At 37.9% G+C, this 23,085-nt stretch overlaps 1 protein-coding gene across 7 annotated transcripts in view; it reads right to left on the reverse strand.

Moving 5' to 3' along the window:
- Window positions 1-23,085, reverse strand: part of RIMS1 (regulating synaptic membrane exocytosis 1) — a 472,918-nt gene that overhangs the window by 113,247 nt on the left and 336,586 nt on the right. For 4 of the 7 annotated variants that reach the window (XM_059941806.1, XM_059941803.1, XM_059941807.1 and 1 more), the window contains 2 exons: window positions 10,123-10,194; window positions 2,532-2,644 (listed from right to left, as the gene is read on the reverse strand). In XM_059941806.1, coding sequence (XP_059797789.1) covers window positions 2,532-2,644; window positions 10,123-10,194 — 185 coding nt within the window. Of the gene's footprint in view, window positions 1-2,531; window positions 2,645-3,707; window positions 3,891-10,122; window positions 10,195-18,995; window positions 19,080-23,085 lie in introns of all 7 variants that reach the window. The other 3 variants (XM_059941808.1, XM_059941804.1, XM_059941810.1) reach the window with 2 other exon arrangements.

Here is a 23,085-nt window from a genome sequence, read left to right on the forward strand (position 1 = left end):
TTGTATCACTATTCAGGAATCTAAGCCATTTGAAATATTTGCTCCTAACCAACTGCTTATCAACTCAGTTATCTTTTTAAAAAAAAGAAAATTGCCCTTTGTTAAAAATAAAAAAAAACCCCACAAATATACATAAAGAAAATTGGAAAGAAGTCAAGTGCGGTAGAACTTTCATTGATTGCAAATAAACTGCATTCTGCATCAGTCTTCATGGCAGATAGAAGTAAATTTTAACATATAATATGGAAAGAAAAACATGACATGATTCCACAGCCCTAAGAACATCAATGAAATCCATCTCAAATGGATTTAGACAGCTAAATTCTGTCTAATCCATGAATCAAATTAGAAGTTTACTTTTAAAAACATATTCTAGGACACACAGAGATGTCATGTAAACTGTTCAGCTTGAAATAGATCCATAATAAGACGAAGGAGGACAGTATCATCATTTACCAAACATCCCAAAGCACATAGTAATATCATACAGTAAACCAGATCCATTTTAATTATAGAAGAATACATAGTTACAATAATAAATGTTTGTTGTCATATTTTTTAAAGGTTGTATCTATATGACTCTTAAGATGATCAACTTCAGGAACCTCAAGTAGCAAGTGTTTAGGAATGTATTTGTGATATTAACTATCAAAATAACTCCACCAATTTCATCCTCAGTCACTCCTTTCTTCCCACCTCAATTCAATCTTTACAAATTGGTGATTTCTCTGAAAGACAACTGTGAATACGAATATCATAAACAGTAATGTTGACTGATATCAACAACAGAACATGAGCTTTTATAAAAACCAAAGTCCAGCATACAATCCATCTGACTTTGTAGAAGCAATTCTTATTCCTACAGAATAATAAAACTATAATCTCACTATATGAGCGTTATACGCAGTACCGTTATATACTTTTGAACCGGAAGTGTTTTAGCAACTGGAGGAAATGCAAAGAACTTTAGAAACAAATGACTTTTTGGATATCAGTCTTTAGCACACTATGGCCAGTAACACTGAGTTTGCAGCTGAACACTAGAACCTGTAGTTCTTTTAGTTGTGCAACAGGAGTTCATGAATGGATAATTTAAATAAACACCACATTTTAAAAAAATAAATTTTAAAACAATTTCATCTAGGCTACTGCTAATTACAGTCTTAATAACATTAATTATGAATTATCTTCTCAAAATGTTCCCAGATAAGAGAAAGTTTGTTAAACACATGAACTGAGAATTCCAAAGAATTAATTGTTGTTTCAGAAAAGAAAGTCAGAGTTTCACATAGCCTCATATTTTCCTGATTAAATGAATACCCTTATAATGACCCTGAATACTAAAGTATGATATATCAACAGGATATATGATTTAAAAAAATAATAGAAATCCAGAATTTATTGTAGCAGCATTTTTGTGTCAATATGCTGATACTTCTGAAATCTACACTAATTTTTCTATAACCAAGTACTCTGTGTACAGACTCTGCCTGATCAGTTTTTGAAACAATGTATTTATCTTCTTCGACCACTAACACTTCGGTGATACATTCAGTAAAGCTCTTTGAGTGAGTAAAACACATACCCAGCACCCTCAGTACAGAAGGAAATATACAAGTTTTACATCAGAAACAACCAACACTCTTGAGAAAAATATGCAAAATGTTAACCTTTCAGTTGTTTCATAGGGATGAAGAGTTTCAATACATGTTTTAAATAGAAGTCCACTGCGTTCATATTACAACCCCAAATTAAACAGTATTTCAGTAAACTGCTTAACAAATCTCTGGTAATAAATTATGTGAGAACATTTACCGATAACAAATCATTTCACTTACTGAGAAATGGGATAGCACCTTGGGTCACATGAAGAAAACAGTGACTCTTTTAACCTGTTATTTAAATCCTCTTAGGCCAGGTAGTTTAGTGAATTTAATTTCCACTAGAACCTGCCCACCCCGCAACACCTCTCTTTCTAGGAAGATAAAACACAATGTGTACATGCTTAAAATAAGGGAAATTTAAGTGATGTTAACCGTTAAAAAACACTAAAATGTGTGTTCTAAGTCAGTTTTTCACCATCAAACTTCTATAAAAAATACAAGGTATTGCAGGTAAATTAAAATAAAAAAAAAAAAAACACTAGCAAAGCCTTCAATACGACCGCCTCATTTAAAACTATTTTTAACACAAGGTTAAAAACGTCTTCCTTTGACACATAAAATACCACATTGTACTGAGGTCTTTGAAGTTTTATTTTCTTCCTTTGCGCCTTTGGAAAAGGTATCTCTAGGGCTCAATCTGTTCTTTCAATTTTAGATGTAAAATGCATGCATTCACTCACTCAGCAAAAACAGCATATAGGCCACGCACTGTTATAACTTGGTGCTGGGAATAAAACTCGTAAGACACTTGACTTCTTAGGATTCATCACACCACGCATCATGAAAATACTACTCTTTCAATAGAAGGCGTATAAAGGGAAGTGGCTCTGAAATCCGAGATTTTGTCAGTGCTCTCTCTATGGATACCTTGTTCTGCACTTCCGCTCCTCACTGGCGCCTGTGGGAGCTGCCTGCCCCGAGGGCTGCCGAAGGCTGTGTCAGCGGGCGGGGACTGCGTCGGGCTGGCCTGCCGGTGCACTCTGCGGGGAGAAAAAGCAGGGCAAACGAAACGATGAAATCCCAGAGGGCCTGACAGGGATCTCTTCCTTCCTACCGTTCCTCTTAAAACAGACGTAAAACCCCTAACTGGGCCTTTGGAAGCAAAATCAAGTACTTTTTACGATGTGTGTAAAAGGAATATTACCAAAAGGGGCTACAGGAGACAGGGAAATGTCTGCCACGTGGAGTTCTGCAGAATGAATTCCTGAACTGGGCAGAATGGAACGTACTTCTTTTCATTAACTCTCTGTGAAGCTGTGACTTTCTGTTAAGTTATCCATGTTTGGTAGTGCTGGACCTAGTCTATCTACTCACAGCCTATGAATCTTAACCACATGGGTAAATTATTTAAGAAAGGCTGTTGCCTATATTGCTACGATTAAATCCATACAAGTGATAAGAATAGTTCTGGCTGCAGACTTTTATAAATTACCATTCCCTCGCACTTTATGTTTAAATAGGAGAGATCTGAAAAGATATTTATAAAAATAACCTTGGGCACGTGCTATGAACTATCTTGGTGAAAAGATCAAAATTACAAATACAAATTTAAGAAGCGGGAAGATACATCACTATTGTACAGAAGTAAGCTGACCTCCATCTGCTGGCATTCAAACTTTTTTTTTTAACTGAAGAACTTAAAAACACTCAGCTTTTACAGAACAAAGATGAAAGTTTTCAATTTTTTTTCTAAGTCCTCTTACACTTTTTAAAGCAAGTACACACTTAATTCCGGGTAATTTCTTATACAGAATTTCACATAATTTAAAAAAAAAATATATATATATATATGAATATGCCACAAACAGATGGAAGGACATCACACAGGCAGATTTAATTTTCGATGATGGCTAGTTGGCAGGAAGGAAAGAAGAGAATACCACCAGTACAGTGAAGGTAGATGCAGGTAAGGGAGGGTGTGGAAGAGGTTAAGTGTCACAAAGAAAGGATTAAGAACTATGGTGTCGTAATGAGTGACAGTGTCAAGAGGTCAGGAAGGTACAACACCACACCGAGACCCAGAGGCAGACACGGAACAGCGACCTTGTCAGGAGCGGAGAAGGCGGCGCCGACCCTCCGGGGGCAACGTGGTGCATAGAACACAGTGTTCTGACACTAGGGTGCTCACTCGAGCGGGAGCGAGCGGGATGTTTTCCCCTAAGGACTAGCTGATCAGTCGCTCTCGGGGCTGCGTATCCCCTTCTAGAAAGACATGGTGGGAGAACCCTAAAACATTAGGGTCAGAAAAGATCTTCAGTCAGCAGGTCACATCCACTTTGATACCAGCACATCTGTCCAAGGAAAACCTGGTTACTCGTACAAGACAGTGATTTTAAAACCCCGGAGCAAACCCATCACACAGTTACTGAAATGGACCTCACATCAAACTGATGCGTTATCGCGCACGTGCACGCCTGGTGGTTCTGAGCGTGCCTGTCTGGACTCCTCCAGTGTAACAAGCCTCTCAGGTCCCACAGGGGCAAAGACTTCTGTCTCTTGTTTCTTACCGAGCTGTATCTCTGGTGCTTAGAACACAGCAGCACAGAGAACAAGGGCTCAGTAGAGAGATCTGGATTTGAATGAGTGAACACAATCGGGACAGTGAACTCAGGGACGCTTCAAGCACTTGCCTTCCAGAAGAAGCAATGCACTGGTGAGCTCTGTGTGTACTTTTACAATGTTCATAATTTATCTCTGCAACAGGGAAGTCCATACCAAATAGGTAGCAAAGGGAAGCTGTCTTCTAAGGTTGATTTAAGTAGAACAACAAATTAAAATGATGAAGTAAGATGGGGAATGCTTCATTTTTGAACTGACTAAATGCAGATGGCTGATATATGGATAAAAATATGTCCTCTGATGTATAAAAGTAGCTGAAAAGATATTTGTCCATACATTGACAGTTATCTTAATATAGTGTTCAAAATTATTATGAAGCCAATTTCCGAATTAAGGACCGAGAATTAAAAACTGATTTTTACATGTGACTATATATATGTATGTATATATATATATGCTTGTTTAAAGCAGACACGTTTTTGCTTTTTTCATCATTTTCAGTATGTATTTTAAATAAAATGCACATTTAAAATACCTAATCCGTATTACTTTTCATAGCAACAGAAGCCAAGAAATAACACTTCATCCTTTTGAAAACAATGCTATAAAATTCGATTAAGTAATGTAAAGTGTGTGAGTCAAGAATCCATATCGATCACAGGAAGTACATTAATTATGGAGTGATTTATTCAACTTGTATACAGATTGACAATTTTTCTCCAGTAGAATGATTTTCACAGGTATAATTATTCCGATTCAGGATATCTCCTCTATTTCCAAACAATAAAATGGGAAAATATCATATTTGAGAGCATAAAAAGGTACAGCTTAGGTCTTTAATGTGTGCATTTTATCTTCTTGAACTCTGGATTAATGCTTTATCAGCCCCTAAGGCAGATCCCGAAACCTGGACGGTCACTTCGATTTCACAATAAATAGAAGAAAGGACTGACAACATATGAAAACCGTTCATTCCTTCCGGATTGCCTTCTCACATGAACTCAGCTCTACAGAATTAATTTATATGGGAAGGACCAAGGTGTGATCAAGTCCTTTCCAACGATAAATAATGAGTTTCTATCTTTTACTCTTTAAAAGCCATTATCATGAGACTAAACTTCAGCACTCCTTGTACAAAATGCACTCGAAAATACTTGCTTTGAAAGCTGGATAGTACCGTTTTTACCCTAGTCCTGAGAAAATTCATGGATCTTGCAATTTCACTAAAATCTTGCTTCATTTCTTAACGCAATTCATAAGCACTAAAAGGACTTCTTAATTGCAACTTGCAATGTGAATACTTTAGGGGGGCCTTATGTGACCCCAAACTAAATGGCACAAATATAAAAAGCAATTTCAAGGGCAAATAAGTGGCTTTCTAGATGAATGTTACACAGATCTTCCCAAGCCATGAGCTTGCAGGGCCCGAGAACAGTGTGTCCTGTTGGGGGTTAATCATTTCGCCCCACGGCTGTTTCTCCTTTGACACGAACTAAAAGTCCCTCAATAACAAAACAGTTTCTGCCACCAGCCAAACGATGACCAATATGAAAGCGTGGACCCAAGGGGAGGCAAAGAAACCACTCTGTCTGAGGAAAACCGAGGAGGGTGGCAAGCAGGGCTGGATCACAGGAGGGGAAACGGAGGAGAGTGAAAATGCAGAGGCTGGAGAGAGACGAGCAAGGTTTTGGAGAAAGAGAAGGTGGAAGCAAGTAGAGTTCGTTTCAGACAAGAGGAAAGGAGAAATGTTGAGGTCCAGGAGTGAAACGTGAGAGAATCCAGGCTTTTCGATGAAATGGCATGTGCTAAGGATGTAAGGGTGTCGGAGGGAAAGAGATCAAAAACCAGCACGTTAGGGAGTGGAACGGGGAGTGAGTGAGAGAGAAGGAGAATGACGGTAACAGCTATTCTCACTGGGCATCCACATGTCGCCGTCTACACACGCCAGCCACTAGTGTGTATGTGCGTGTATAGACGTGTGTGTGTATGCATGCATACCACATACATACACACGTGTCCATTTTTTGTTTTGCATTCTCACAACAGCTCTAAGAAGTGCTATTGTTCCTATTTTATAGATGGAAAAACTGGGGGTCACAGAGTGACCTGCAAACAGACAAAGAGCTAACATGATAAAGGCGGGACCCACGCAGGTCTATGAAGCTCTAACACTGCCCCCTTTTCTGCCTTTGAGACAGGATTGGTTTCTATATCATGAGATGAAACATGGTAATTTCACATCCCTGGATGTATTGCTAATCTTGTAAAACAAAATGTAAATATATGTGCAGGTATCAAATTGCTTGACAAGATTTAATAGAATCGTTTTTTGAGAGTTTATAGGAACAAAATATATGGAAAATGGTATTTAATTGAATAGCTACTCTGCTTTATGTGTCTATACATAATATATTTTTGAAACAAAAATAATGAGGGTTCTAGAGCAAAGTATGAATTCCAACCTGACTGACTCCAGTTCACCATCTCCAAACCCATTGCTAAATATTTACCACTGAGTTCAACCTACGCCTTCTCTCTTCACCTAAAGTCTTAGGTGTTGTGACTTGAACTTAAGTAAAACACATTTCCCACCAAAACCTTAGGATGTTAGACATTTCTGTTGCTGCAAGCAGACTTGCAGTGAATTGCTTCTACTGTGGCTTTGAGTTCTGTTGTTTTTTTTTTAATTACTTGTTAAAGGATAGACATGCATGTGGTATTTAAGGTCGCCATGGTTCCTCCCATCATGGCCATTTCAGGCTTACACGGACTTTTTCCCGGAGTGCCAGCACAACATAAAATGCATACTCAAGCAATTCTAAATACCAGTTGTTACCCCACATCCCACAGGTACGATGCACAGAGCAAGTTCCACAAGAAGAAGAGACCCCAGAACAGGACGTGCAGTGGTTCTAGCAGTCCACAAAGCTCAACTCACATGAGGGTGAAAAGTTACACTTTTATTTACTAAGGAGCTGCTTCAGAGGGTCTGAAGCTCTATTTCAATGGTGAGGCACGGAAGTCAGAAGTAGGTCCTGCCTTTCTTCTATCTAGAACTGGTTACCATATCTTTCAAAATATTTTCTTACAAGTCTGTTTCTCAAAAGGTCAAATTTTTTGAGGCCAAGCAAAGGACCTTCAAAAAGTATGATCATCACAGCAAATTCTGCCAGAGGCCAAGGTGTGTCTGTGTGCTGGGTCTCCTCTGGGGAAGAAGTCAACTCCCGAAGGCCAAGAGTCAGCATCCGAGCATTCATACTGTGGTCTCAATTCACCTGTAGCTACACGTCAACTCAAGGTATCTTCTAAAGAAATGAGAGCTAATGTAAACCTAGGCCAATTCTTCTTTTGTAACTAGCTATTCAGCAATTCACTCAAAAGCCAGGCATGTGATTTACACTCTAATAACAATCAACAACGAGCTTTAATTATAATCAAACAAATCCGCATACCTAAAAGGTTTGAGTTTTCTATATCAAACCTACAGCAAAGTAAGTAATGGTAAGAGGAATACGAATATGGTCCTTAAGCAAACATTTGGGACGAGGAGTCAGCTGAAGCCCTGCTGTTCCTACTGGAGGGAAGATTTGTGTTTACAGACGTGTTCAGTGTTGCACGGCAGATGCTCAGATAAGCGTGGGCAGTGGACTCTAGAATCATCTAACATTTTGTAAAACAGTATCTTATGGTCAAAATACTTGTGCACTGAAACTGTGAAAATGCACACAGTAGTCACTCAACTCGTAATTGTTAAACGAATTAAAGAAGCCTGAATGGAATATAAAGAATATGAAACTTGGAGGAAAAATTTCAATCTTGTCAAAATAATTGGAATTGTGTGCGCATATGACTCGGGGGGCTGTGAATGACGGCTGAAGATTTAAAATCATTTACATGCTGGTAAAGAGACTGCTATTAGCTGGGTTGACAGTAAAGAATATATATACAGTGACATAATCAGTATTGTTTCATTACTTTCTTCTTATCTGTCTATCTATCCATCCATCAGTCTATCTATCTATCTATCTATCTATCTATCTATCTAATTTCTCTGTCCATGTATGTATGTATGTATGTATCAATATTTATCTATCCATCCATCTATCTTTCTGTCTGTCCATCTATCTGTCTCTCTCTCTCTTTTCCTCTATCTGTATCTATCTGTCCGTCCATCTATGTATGTATGTATGTATGGATGGATGTATCTGTCTATCTATCTATCTATCTATCTATCTATCATCTATCTATCTATCTATCCAACTGTCTGTCCATCTATCTATCTGTTTCTCTGTCTCTCTCTTTTCCTTTACCTGTATCTATCTTTCCATCCATCAACGTATGTATGTACGTATGGATGTATCTGTCTGTCTATCTATCTATCTATCCATCCATCCAACTCCTGTAAAACTGAATTTCTACTCAACACTTTTTTTGGTTCCCAGGATTCTTGTTCCATTGTAAGTTAAGTTCCCTAAATAGTCGATATCTCCATAGACCATTAGCCAGGAACCAATCCACCTCCTCTTCACACACAACCCTTGATGTGACTAATACCGACTCAGTTTTCTGACTTCAACTCAGAGGTAATATCTTCTGGGAAGCTCCCCTTTTTGCTGCTCGCTATTTTATTCCTTGAAATTAACACATAGCGGTGTACATATTTGTTAACTGCATGGATCACTGAATTGTACAGACTCCCTCTCAACCAAGCCTATTGTAACAGCCTAGCTGGCGTCTTGCAACTACACCTGGGTGCTTCAATTCACCTTCCAAAGTGTTGTTAAAGTGATCTATAATTTTGGAACTCAAAACTAATCATCTACTTCTCACGTTTAAAGCCTGTCCGTGGCTCATGGATGAATAAGGTAGAAGTTGAAAACCTACACCATGGCGCACGAGGTCATTTATAACAATCTCTGAGGATTTCTCCCGTTTTGTTTTCAGCCCTCTCTCCCAACTCCTGATAGGGATCCTATTTTCCCTCCCCAAATGGGTATGGTTTCCCCAAACTCAAGAGGATATGTCCAGGCTCAGTGTTCTCTCATACTGTTCCCTTCTCACAGAACACGCTGCCCTTCACATGTACTTTCATACACCTGGATTAGCTCAAGTGCCACCTGTTTATGACCTATTTCCTAATCTCACTGCAGCCACCTCTCTTCCCTGTGTTCTCACTGTACATTGTGCACACCTCTACGGCAGCAGTGACACTCGAAGGCATGCATTCACTTACAACTATGTCACCCTGCATGCTCTCAATACTGGTTGGATGAGTGGATATACGTTAATTGGATTTTTTGGTGTTTTGTTTTGTTTTGTTTTGTTTTTACAGCTATGTAAAAAATCTGTCAGTATCTTGTACCTAAAAGTATTTAAAAAATTTTTGGCAATGAATGAATTGCAAACAAAAGATCAGTAATCCCTTAATTTCTATATTAACTCAGCAAATATCTTAGGTTGTAATTACAAGTAGACTCTTAGATTATCCATTCGTAGAGGAGATATTTAAGAAGTTGGCGTCATTCAGATAAATAACAGACGCTCAAAATATTTGCATATTTCAGGTAATACATTCGTTGGTAACATTTCAATGATCTCAGAAACTAAACACTGATGTCTTAATATGTATATAGGAATGCACTGGATTTAATCCTCTTTAGTAATCGGAATGATCACTAAGAGAAATGCATGAGATTTTTCTTAAGCCCTAAGATTTAAGGGCTGCCTTCAAATTACCCATCTCATTTTTTGAATGAGGCTATTCCCGTATAGGAGATTTCTTTACACAAATGTCTTTAAGCATCACAATTGTGTTTAAGCACATGTCAAATGACAGAGAAGGCACCCCAGAACATCTTAGTGAAACAGAAGATGCCGCACAGCACAACACCAAGCCTACCTTTCTGCATCAGAGGCAGTGCCTTTCCTAGTCTGTTTTTGGGTGCTAGATCTTTCAGACTTTCTGGAGTGCCTGCGGAATGAAATGTTAAAGAAATACAAAATATATGATGAATCATGCTACAGTCATCTCATACAATGATAAAAGCAATAGACATGAAAAATGGCAACTATTTTACCTAAATGGTTTTGTCAGTCCGTACTTTTTAAAATAAAATGAAAATAAAAACCGGAACTAGTACTGTGTGGAAGACACAAGTTTCCCAACAGGAGACACAGAAGCTGACACCCCATCAGTGTAGATGCTTTAAGTCTACAGTCTTGACATCATGGGGGTTCCTGCTGGCAACTGTGCCTTCCTGAGGAAGAAACAAACTCAACGGTGAAACGCAGTGATGATAAACGTGATGACAGTTGTGGTTTAGGTGCTGAAAGACCACACACGGGGGAAGTGCCCTCCACTCTGACAGGTTGAAACTTGGTGCTACAAAGATGTTCTCCTATGCTTTTTCCTCCCCCAAAATTATGAAGAAAAGAGAAGAAAAATGCTCTAGGGAAACGTGTTTGACATAAATAAAAGTATTTAAAAATCAACTATTCAAATTACTTTTAAAAATTGTCATAAAGATACATTTGCAATCATGAAGCATTTAAAAAACCTAATCATATGTCACAAATCAAAGAACTAATACAGTTTCCTGATTTACTCTATGTTCTAAAAGTACATATGTACATCGAACATTTGAAACCCGAAATGCATTTTCCTATAGAAATAATGCTTATACATAGAGTTTATCTCCCCAAGGCAGCTTACATATGTCTATTCAACCTAAAATGCGTCTGGACTACAATACATTTGAAAGAAATAAAAAAAATATTGTGGTCAAGAAACTCACTTATTTAAAACAAAACAGAGAAACCATAAAAAACATTATAGTTTATTTTGATAATTGATTGTCTACAATTTATCCTTATTTTTATTTCCTGATATCCCTTCCATCCAACAATGTTAAGGAGAAAACTGTCTTTTTTGGAGATATTATTAACATATAACATCGTATTAGTTTCAGGTGTATGACTTAATTATTCAATATTTGTGAATATGACAAAATGACCATCACAATAAGCCTAGTCAACACCCACCATCACTAGCTAGAAATTTTCTTCTCTTGTGATGAGAAACTTTAAGATCTAGTCTCTTGTCTCTACTCTTTTTACTTCTTAAGGCCAGATGCTCTGAGATCCAGCATAGGTCCAGGCACAGGGATGAACATCAAAGTGCCGGGTCCGCCTCACAGGGCGCGGGCACTTCTGGGGACGCCCGTCCCTCCCCTCTTCTCTCCCTGCTGCCACCTCCTCGGCTCACACGAGTTTGCCCTCAAACTCAGAATCTGGGTTTAGAATTCGGGTTCCAGCTGTGTATTCTTGAGACTTTCATGACTCTGGCATCTCGCTTCTGAGGAGGTGACAAAAGGGATGTGACAGAGGAGGGGCATCTCTCCTTACCATGTCCCTTGACTAGTTGGATATCAGGCTATTCCCCAAAAAACTGTGGGCCAGGACTGAGGGAGGCACCACCTTAATTATCGTCACGATGATCCTTTGGGAAGGGGTCCACCTCACAGATGAGGAAACAGGCTCGGGGCAGGCCACATGGCCGGTGGCAGAGCCGGGGCTAGAAGCTAAGTCCGGCTCCGGAGCTGCTTCTGTCACACGTTGCCCAGCAAAGAGGGTGCAGGGGTTGACTCTGACGCCTGCCCTCTGGGTGCACCCTTGTTCACAGAGGGAAGAGACCACAGTGCCAGGCACAGGCTGGGGCACGGAGGTGCTCCCTCCGACACTAGGGCATAGCTTTTAGCTACCTTGTTGATCGTGTGGTCGGGAGAGGGGACCGCAGGGTGCAGGGAAGCAGAGGGATCCTGAGTACTCGCCTGCACTCAACGCGGAGCTTGTGGGGAAGAGAAGCAGCTCCTGAAGCAAAGGGAAGCGAGCAGGTGCAGAGCAAAGGGGAGGTGCTCGGGGTGGGGCGGGGGTGTGTGTGGCAGAGGCAGAGGAAGAAGGTCTGCAGACCCTGGGACCTGAGCTCGAAATTAAACGTCCTATATCATCTGGGGAAATTTATGCTTGGCCCCAGGAGCGCCCAGGGACCCGGAGAGCCAGAGTCCCTTGTCCCCTCTCAGAAGAGTGAGAGCCAAGTGAGAACCCAGAGTTTAAGGTCGAGTCATGAAGCTCACGGTCAGGAAGGGTTTTCACCCGCTCACTCACTCACTGACAAATATCTGTTGCGTGTGTATATATGCCAGGCACTGCTCTAGCTGCTTGGAATATGTCTGTGAACAAAGCAGACAAAATTTCTGCCTTCAAGCAATTCGTGTTCTAGTGGTAGAAGACAAACCATAAGCAAAGACAGAAACAGAAACAAAAAAACCCTCAAACAAGTAAATTGTATAACATGTCAGAAGGGGATCAGTGCTAATAACAGCAACGATGAACAGTCCACCAGGGCAAAGGGGGTTCAGAGATGTGGGGATGGATGGGGGCCTGGGGACAGGTGTGGATTGCAGTTTGACGGAAGATGCTCTGGAATGTTCAGGCGACGGTAGGTGGACCAGGAAGGAAAGTGTTGAGAGAGAAGGGTTCGTGGGTGGAGGGCAGGCACGAGAAGCACCTGCAGGCCTTTGTACCAACTTTCTACCTTCCGGTAGCAGAAAGGTGACAAGAATCTTTTAGAACTTCTCTGCTTTTCTCCTATCCCTAGTAATTTCTATGAGTCTGTCTAGACCCCACCGAGATCTTATTTCTTCGATAAAACTTTCATCTCTTCCGCTTCTCATCCCTAAACGTAATGGGTTTGGATGCAAGGCTGAACATCACAGTACCTGGTGATGGTGATAATGACAACCATGACGATACTAACGGTGTCTAATATTTACTAAGAACTTGCTGCATTATCTCACCTAAGCTCACCAATCCAACAAGGAGGTACTAAGCTTTCAGCCTTTATAAGAATAAAGAGATTGAGGCTTAGAGGGGATAAGTCATTTGCTCTCACTCACAGGGTCCTTACATGTCAAACTAAGCGTCTATAATCTCAATGTCCATGAACGCGTTGCATCTGTGGCATAAATGACACTGGATCATAGTAGCTAAAAGCAGGGACTCTAGAGCCAAACTGGGTTTGATCTCTACTCTGTTTCTGACCAGCTGGATGATTTTAGTCAATTTACTTAACCTCTCTGGGCCTCAGTTTTTTCCACCTGCAAAATGGCGATAATAATACTATCACCTTACAGATTTGCTAACTCTAAATATTTCAGTATTACTCAATATTTGTATTGTAGTATTTGTAGTTTTTTGCAGTATTACATAGAACAAGGATTTGTAGTGCTTTCAGCATTACTTAAAATAGGAAGAGATCAATGCTATAAAAGTATTATTTAAAATGATAATAATATATATTTGTTTCTTGAAGATAAAGACTCTTATTCATCTGTAAAAGTATCAAACTCAATGTCCCATAACTGGATGACAAATATTCATGCAGAGGTTCATGCATCTAACTTTTGTTCTTGTTTTAGTGTTTAACCCTCTCGTTACGGATGCCCTTTTTTTCTCTCTTCAAATGGCACAGAAACGTACTTTATTGAAGATTCTTCTAAAGATTTCTACAAAGGACATGTCTTTATAATTCTTCTAACCACTTAAAAGAATCCTCAAGTTGAGCTAAAATGACATTCACTTGATTGTAATAATTCAGTGTAAAGCAAGAATAGAGAAGAAAATAGAAAATCCTACTGTCTTTTCTACCCCAAATCCTAAGTTATAGCTATGAATATATTGTATGCTTTCAACGCAGCTCTTTCTTGGAATAGGGTCTTATGATACGTAAACAAGAGAGGTTAAAACCATCAATTTATATTCTTGTACTATTTCCCTGAAACTATTGATCATGTGATCATAAAATGGATCACACTGAAAGGAACTACCTTCTGCCTTACACTACTCTTTCCTAAGTTCCTCATGGGCAGGAATTGTGTTTGGGTTATTACTGTAACATCAAAACCCAGGACATAGTAGCTTCTCAATAAACATATGTTGGCTAGGTGGTTAAAAAAGTAATATTTTGAGTATTCTACTGGAATTTGAGAGTCTAAAAAGTTACGTCAAATAAAAACCTAATCGGGGTTATACAGTTCAGCTTACATCAAATCAAATAAATTTAGACATAAAACTTGGCATTGTTTTCTGGTGTTTGGTAAAACCTAAGATACCATAAATAAGAAATGCCCTCTGGTTGCTGCCTTATGCGTAACGAGGTGTCAGTCATCATTACTGGCCCAACACGTGTTCATCATGACGCCACCAGGCAGCATGGACTCAGTTTTAGAGTCTTGAGGGCCATCAGAATTCAGCTAGTCCCTCTACAACCACCTAAATCTACAGATGAGGAAAATGAGTCCCAGGAAGGTTAAGTGACTTGTCCAGGGGAATACGGGCCTTAGTCAGTTGGTGAGGCACCGTCGTGGCCCATGGCCCTAGGTTCCCGCCCCCTCTGCCATCGAGTGACTCTGAATGACGATGTTTGTTGGAGGGGTCCTTAGACAAAAGCAAACAAAACAGTGACAGCATCTCCATCATGTCTTAGTTATTTGGGGTTTTAACATGTGTGCTGTTGAATCAAAATTTTTTATCATTATTTTACTACACGTAAAGAATGTTTCTTTGGTGTAGATGTGCAAGAATCAGAGATCCTGAGTTGTTTTTTTATTTCACAACTTACAGTTGTATGATTTTGGCCTGATGCCCCCCAGTTCACAGGGCACAAATTAAGGTCCTTAAAAGCTATAAAGGTATATTCAAATGTCAGGTAGAACAATAATTATTGTATTATTAAACGGAAGCAAGAGTAATAATCAAAAAGTGAGGGTATTCCTAATTAAGTCTAATTTTCTGGAAGTTCCATTTTTAATTATTATTCTCTATTAGATTAAGTGTGAAGATTCATGAAATGTACTAATGAAAAGAAAGGCAATTGTTAAAATCTGTTTCTGAGTCACTTTCCTTTCCTCATCTATAACTAAATTCAGTTAGAGCAACTCCCTGAAGACACTGATAAATAAAACTTTTCTGAAGATACTACAATTCTATTAAAGTGGAAAATTAACATGCTAATAAAATGAAAATATAGTCTGCTTTGGGGAAAATGTAATAAATTCTACCACATAATGTTTTAATTATAATTAACACTGATATCATAAGAATATTTCTGTCTATATTTTGGTTGCCTATCCAGATGGCTTAATGTGAAATGCAATCTCCATCATCTTGTTTCCTCATAATTTTGGGAAGGAAAAAATTAAATTTAAACAGAATCTACCTAAATAAGAAATGTTCACATACGGTGAAGATGGATGCATACAATTAAGATATATTTACCCTTTTGTTTATTATTGATATTTATGTATATGACTATAGCCATTAAATAGACTCACTAAGTATTTCAGTACATGGGTACATTTCATTCATTTAAATAAAGAACATCTTTGAAAAGCACAGATGACAAAGGATGTTATAAAGTAAACAAAAATGATTAGTGATGCACTGAATTTATAGGTGGTTCTACATTAACTCTGTATCTACATGGCAAGTATCATGAATTCTGGAAGTGAAAAAGTGGGTAATTTCTTTATCTCATAAATATTTTCAATGGAGAAAGAAGATTCATCCACTTTGAATAAGAAGAAACCACTTGATATTTAAGGATAAAGATTCCTATAGGCAAGTAGCTGCTTCCAAATTGCAAAAGAAATTAGAACTAGATTAGCAGAATAATTCAGGAATTAATTTTAAACACAGTGGGATACTTTAATTTAAACTGCTGGAAAATAACGTTATTTTATCAAATATTTTCCATTTTATTTAAGTCACATCAATAAATTGCCTCCTTAAAAGTATCATGTACACTGATGCAAAAGCATTCTTAATCAAAACAATGGAGTCAGTAACTTCAAGCCAATGAAGTACTAACATGCATCTCAAAATGTACCAAGTAAGAACTATCACCTCACATTTATTAGAATGGTCACTATCAAAACATTTTCTTTAATTTAAAAAGAATATGTTGTGTTTTCTTGAAAAAATATTTACCAAAAAATTGAATTAGATGATGATAATAATATTAATAATAACAGTAATTTATGCTTGCCTTTCACACGTAAGGATGATTCATTCAATTGTGAGCACTAAACTCAGAACCTCAATGCTTCAGGGGTCCATTAAAATAGTTTTTCTAACTTGCCACTCACAAATTTTGGTTAATTTGAAGCCACAAGTAACTCTCAATTTTACTAAGATTCATAACAGAGTTAGGTGCACACAGGTTCATAAAAGTTACTATTTATAAATTAAAATAATGCCATTTACAAAGAAATACTTTGTTATTGGAGTGATGATTCTTAAAATTTTCAGTATTTTTAAAATTTTGCCAGAAAATTTTCACTAGAATTTTAAAGTCACAAACATTCCCTGGGGTTACAAACTTAGGTATTTTTTCCTCCTCGTTGTTTTACAAAATCTTACAACTTCTAGGAAAATTCCTCCATCTAGAGAAACATGCTTCCATGTTAATTCCAAATAAAGCTATTGTACCACTTGAGATGACATCAAGATTTCGTACTGTTGAAATTAAATAATGGAGAAATGGTACATTAAAAATTGTGTCTGTGTGTGAACACACTCACTGTGTGAAAAAAGACGGCAACTCAATGCTTTCCAACTTACTAGAGAGCTCTCTTAAGCAAATATTTACTTATTGTATTACTATGTAGTTTCAAAATAATCAAATATGCCTTGATACCGGACATCCAAAGGTGATTATATAAATTGTCACTGATTTTAGAATATTTTTTTTTAGCAACCAGTGACCTAGGGCAAAAGTCACCTGATGGCAAAATTCTTACGAACATTCACTGTCTCCAAATCTGATACCATGTTCACCTCATTTGTGAATTGGCAGAAACTTCTGAATGAGTAAATAAAGCTAATAGGAGGTGAAATGCAAGTGTTGTGTTCCTGAGCGGTTGCCACGGTTACCTATGAATTTAGCATCAGCTGATGCAGTAATTTCTCTCTCATTTTTATGGGCACTTATTACTCATATATTTTAATAATAAAAACTTACTGTAAATAACATTCTGTTCCCAACAGTAATAAATCATAGTATCAAGCCATTTAAAATGTATTTCCTTTCGTTGAACACAGAATTTACTTATAAATAAATCATAATAAAAAGTAAAATGTATGTTCAGAATTATGTATTAGGAAGAGTTTCCTTTAATAATCTTATCTAAAAGGACTATTTCTGCTTCTAAAATCTACCTTTAAAATTATATATAAAATCTATGAAATCAAATAACATAATTCACATGTTATTAAAAGACAACTAATCTTCAACTAATCTTCATCTCACGTATGTAAGAGCTAAAACTATTATTTGGATTTCCATGTTGCTTATCCTAAACCCAGATAAACTTACATTTATATTCACTACAGAGACCATCATACTTAATCGTCTTATACTCTAGCAATCATTACATAAGATGAAATCCAGAATAGTCTTTTATAAGAGGAAATTCTAAGTTCCTTGACGGCCATGACACTGCATTTCTTAAACACTGTTGTGACTCTAGCCATTAGAATAGCGCACACAGTAAATGCACAAAAAATTTTTGCTGAATGAATGAGTAGCAATGTGGATGCACATTTTAAAATTTTATTTATACTATTATTTTATATTCTTATTTGAAAAGACTTTAAGTTTATAATAATTTTTAGATTGGAGATTTTACTAATTTTTCTAGTCCCATAAATTCTATCCTAGAAATCAGTTAGCAGTAGAAGGAACTAGATTTAAATTCCAAATACGTAAGTCATATTAAGAGGTAAAGGTCTTAAAGATTAAAGCATAATAAAATATTCAAAAAGTCTCCATAAAATACCACCTTGGGGTCCAACATTTGTAAGATGACTTATTAATCTTTTCTGAGTGACGGCGTTTAGTTTTTCTTTCAAATTGAAATATACTGAATAAAATGTCACCCATGTGTTGACTGAATTTCTGCTTCACCAGAAGAGAAGCAGCCAAAACTCCCATAACCTTTTGTAGCCAGTTGGGAAACGACATGGCCTACGTATAACGGCCATCACAAAAGAGGAGGACTGCGTGAACAACGCCCAAGAAGGAAAACAAAGCAATGGCACTTGTGGCACTTGTGACATCACAGCATGAAGTAGATTCAAAGCACTGATGCTATTTTTAAAAACCTACCTTGTTGACTGACCCTAGCCCTGGACAATATTTGGCTTAAAAACACAATATTCATAAAATAGATAAGAACCAGGTATTCTGTCTTAAATCAGGGAATATGCCCCAAAGCCTAAACTTCATTATTAACAGAACAAGACGATGAAGATCAGATCACCAACCAGTATAACAAAAGAATAGGCTCTGTGATAGATTTTAATACATTTTAAAGCACCTGAGAATTTTAATGTAGTCAAGCGTAGACAAAATCAATAGTTAAATACGTTTCTAGAAAATCGAAACCCTAAGACAAATGCTCATTAAGAGAGAACTCTCCCACTGGACCCGACTTTATTGTGTTTAAACCATGCCCTGTGCATGCTACCTTCACTTCAGGAAACATTCTAAGGTGCTTTATCAGAGGTGGATGCATTTAGTTTTGGAATCACCACCTCTTGCGCTCTGGCCCCTAAAAGGTAGGCATCGTGACCACATGGCTCTTGGCTACCCTCCACTTGGTGGCCTGCCAGCCTCTGGAAGCCACTTGTCTGTGGGGAGGAAGTGACTAGTACCTGTCATTCTCCGGAGATGCATGCTGGATTTGAATCCTGGGGCTAGGAGGCCGTCTCCTATCTAGAGAGGGGGACCATCTACCCCTGTTTGCCCAATGAACAAGACAGGAAAAAACAAGACATTTAGTAACTCCTAAAATAAAAGAATATATGGAACAAGAGAACTGGAAAAGCACCCCAAAAAGTCAAAGTGTAGATTCTTTGCTCCATAATTTACTCTTTATTTTTGCAGGCCTTGGAAAGATAAAGGACAATATTGTAAGAAAATAAAACTTGTAGCCTTACATGTGAATAGAGAAACAACTTTTTTGGGAAGATGTTTGAATTCTCCTGTGTAATTTTGTTCCTTTAAATGTGGTGTGTGTCTGCAAAACTATATGTACACATAAATACATATATATAACTTTACAAAGATGCATCCTTAAGCATCAGGCAGATGTCTGAATAAAATAGATTTCAGAAGCCACCAATGCTTATTTGATACTAGGTCTTGAAATGACTGGATAAAGTGGCAAAGATGAGGTGTGTGAATTTAATACAAAGCAGAAGCATAGTTTAAGTGGAAGAAATAAAACTCTCTAGTGTGGAAACAATAACATGAAGAAATAATTCATGGAAATACTACCAGTGAAGTCCTAACAAGTTTTCTGGGGGAAAACTGCAGGGTTAGTAACGGAAATGAAAAAATTGTGAGCAAAAACCACTGATGGATAAAAGTGGGAAATACAGATAAATGCCATGGTAAAATAGCATTACCTTCAAAAAATCTTGCTAATCTTTACTTGCAAAGGTATCTCTCCATGGGGTAAACAGTTGTTTTCTTATTTCAGCATTTACAAGAATACTGTTTTTATGATTAACAAGTAAATAAAAGTTTGAAACTTGGTTCATTCTTTTGTTAAACTATCTTGAGATTCTGTCTCTGCATAACCACAAATTACAGACAGCCGGGCAAATACTGAAAAGAGGCAGTAAGGGACTGGACAGCCCAAATTTGGAAATTTTAATATATTAGATATGAACATTTTAAGCAGGATAATTTCTCTGTGTATTGGCTTCTTCATATGCAACAAGGGATCACTGAATGGGGTTTAAGACTCGTCTAACTATACGATTTTATAATAATCCAAAGAAGACCAGTCGCAACATGTTTTTAAAAGCCATCTATTTTTGCTGTTAACTTGGCTTCGTGGATTTATTAGACAATCTGGACAAAAGCAGCAGAGGGCTATCAACATGTGACCAGGATACCTTTCTTCAGCAGGTGTTCTTCTCTAAAAGCCCTTGGGAACCCTGTCTGTCATCACTCAGCCTTGGATGGATTGAAGGAGGGCTCTGAGGAAGCCGTGAAGCAAATAAAGATACTTGAAAGCAGAATTTGGGCAGAAGAGAAAACTGTGTGGCATGTCCTCTGGAATGTGTTATGTGTTTGTGAAATTAAAAACAAATTTGCATTCATTTCAAATTATTGAATTATTTGAAATGATTATATAGTTGGTCAGTCCGATCGGAATGCTTGAAAATGTATCTTTGCACTTTACTGGCTTTTGTTCTGCAGACACAATAAAGAAAAACATTTCTAAAATAGTTGAAAACAATTATAGCTAGTGTTTTCCACATGAAATTGTACTCAGTCATGAGAAAACGTAAGGTGTTCTTTAAAAATACAAATATAGAGTCAATATGTTTTTCTTTAAACATTTTTGAAGGAATAAGTAATATTCACTTGACAAGATTATGAATAACCTTGCTTCTTGAGGCAAAATTCCAGTCCTTGTGTTTATTTAAACACAAAAAGTAAAGAAAAATGCTATAATTATGAAACATGCAGTGAAAGCCATGAAAGAGAGAGGTGTACGTTTAGAAACAAGGCATTGTGAATGCAAGCTATTAAAAGGTAAACTTTTAGAAATATTCAGCATCATACATGTATACCTGTGCACTCAAAGTCCTTCTGAATATGCTGATATGTAGTCCCAATAACATAAATGTTTGCTTTACCCTCATATCTTGGATATGATGAGAGTAGGATCAACTTATACCCAATTTTTGTCCAAAGAACAGACATTACGTAAGCTTTAATATCATGCATTTGTGAGCTTGAAATATACTAACGTTTTATATGTTTTTAAAACGTGTCCAACTTCTTTCTCTGTTTCTCCTATCACACAGAAGGACCAAAATTAGAATCTTTATTCCCTTATTATTGAGCAAAACACACACCTTCCACGTCCGTTTTCACGCTAGAAGCGAACATGGCAGGCTACACTGGGGTCATTAATCACGAAACTGAACTAAAACAGCCCCTTCTTGATTTTTCTTCCCAACTGTCTTGCCTGCAGGTTACCTTAGTTGCATTATTAGTGCTTTAATCTCAGGTATTCTAAACTCATTGATTCAGGAACATCTATTTGTTGGGAGCCCATCCTTTTCTCTGTGCTCAGAATAGGAGGGCAAGGGTCACTCTGGTGGCTGTGGAACTGAAGGAACAGGCTGGGGTCTCCCCAAATAAGGGGCTACAGTGTCTTGTTTTGCTTTGTTTGGGCAGTTACATCAACTACACCCAGCACAGAATAAGTAATGAATAAATATTTGCAAATATTTAAGTAAATAATAAGAGGATAAGATTTGAGGTTTGGGGGTAATACTGGTAAGAAATTATAAGAAACTTAACTAAGAAATCAACAGCGGTAAGGGGACCCACCGAGGAGATACAAGGACATAGAACTGACAGTCCTCAGCAATGAAATGGTTCTTACACTGGGGCTCTTCCCCCAGCAAGGATATACCTTACAACAAAAGTGCGTGTGTTTAAATGTGTCATTCGTATGTATGCTTGCATATTTACACATCTTTCAGTGGTGCATATGTCCTGGCAGAGCACGGCTAAGCAGCTTAACTATCTAAAAGAGAGACTATATGGAAATGTAAATCATTCATTCCCTAAATAGCACACACAAAAAATATCTGTGAAGTTCTGTCATATCAGACACCAAACCTGAACAGACTAGAGATCTGATTATACAGTACGTATTTTTATTGTCTCTTCCCATTATTCATTTAGTCCTTTGAAACATTTTCCCCAATCCTGTTTTAAATGAAAATTAATATAGGTGCTTATACTTTGGAACAAAGTTTATTTATTTCAATTCGAGTTACAGTTGTTAAGTTTTAGGTAGGGACTTCCTTTCTCTTAGGCCTCGTGTTTCCATGTGGAGGGAAATTCCTTCAAGTCCTACTTCGGGCCTCTCTCCACCCCAAGGAGGGAGGAGGGGGACTTTGTGTTAAAGAATCAAGCACTGATGACTTTTAGCCCTCTCTGGATTCCTCCTTCCGAATCAGTCTGCCTGCAAACAGCAAACACCACAGCAAATACACCCGCACAACAGCCTTCCGAAGGCAGAAGCCTCTCGTGGTTCAGAAAGCGTGGCAGCCTGTCGGTGCGTCACCAGCAAGCTTACAACCTGAAGTCCAGCTCCTGAACTTGGTCACTGTATTTATGGTGATCATTAGATCTCCCACCTTGCAGTTCTTGGGTCTAGCTCACAACTGGACACAGATTTGGGAGCAGAAAATAGGGGGTGTTTTTTAAGTTCCCCCAAAGCCCCAGATGGAACATTTACTAAGTAAAAAATAATAATGCTATCGCAAGAGATGGCAAGGCCAAATATGATCCCTGACCTCCAGGAGTGCAATCTAGGGGAAGAAGCAGCATGACTAAGTGAAATAGAACGTATGTGATACTACACGGGCCCAGAAAAGAGAGTTAATAATTCTGCCTGGCAAGGAAAGGCAAGCATGTGAGGGACAGGTTAAGAGAAGTTTTATAGACGAAATGGTTATTTGACCTCCTGTTTTGAAGAATGAGGAGAATTCTTAGGCAGACAACAAAGGAAAAAGGGTATTTCAATTTTAATGGGAAAAAGACTTGAGACAAAAACTAACAGAACGATTAATAGAGCTTATGAGAAATTAACGGGGCAAGAATGGCACCGGAAGTGGGGATGGGCTATAGTATAATGAAGGGGGGGGGGGATCTGTTTTGGAGATTCTCGAAGGAGAACTGATAGGACTTCTTGTCTCATCAAAT

The sequence above is a fragment of the Balaenoptera ricei genome, chromosome 12 (genome assembly GCF_028023285.1).
Source record: "Balaenoptera ricei isolate mBalRic1 chromosome 12, mBalRic1.hap2, whole genome shotgun sequence".
In the NCBI taxonomy this organism is placed as follows: Eukaryota; Metazoa; Chordata; class Mammalia; order Artiodactyla; family Balaenopteridae; genus Balaenoptera; species Balaenoptera ricei.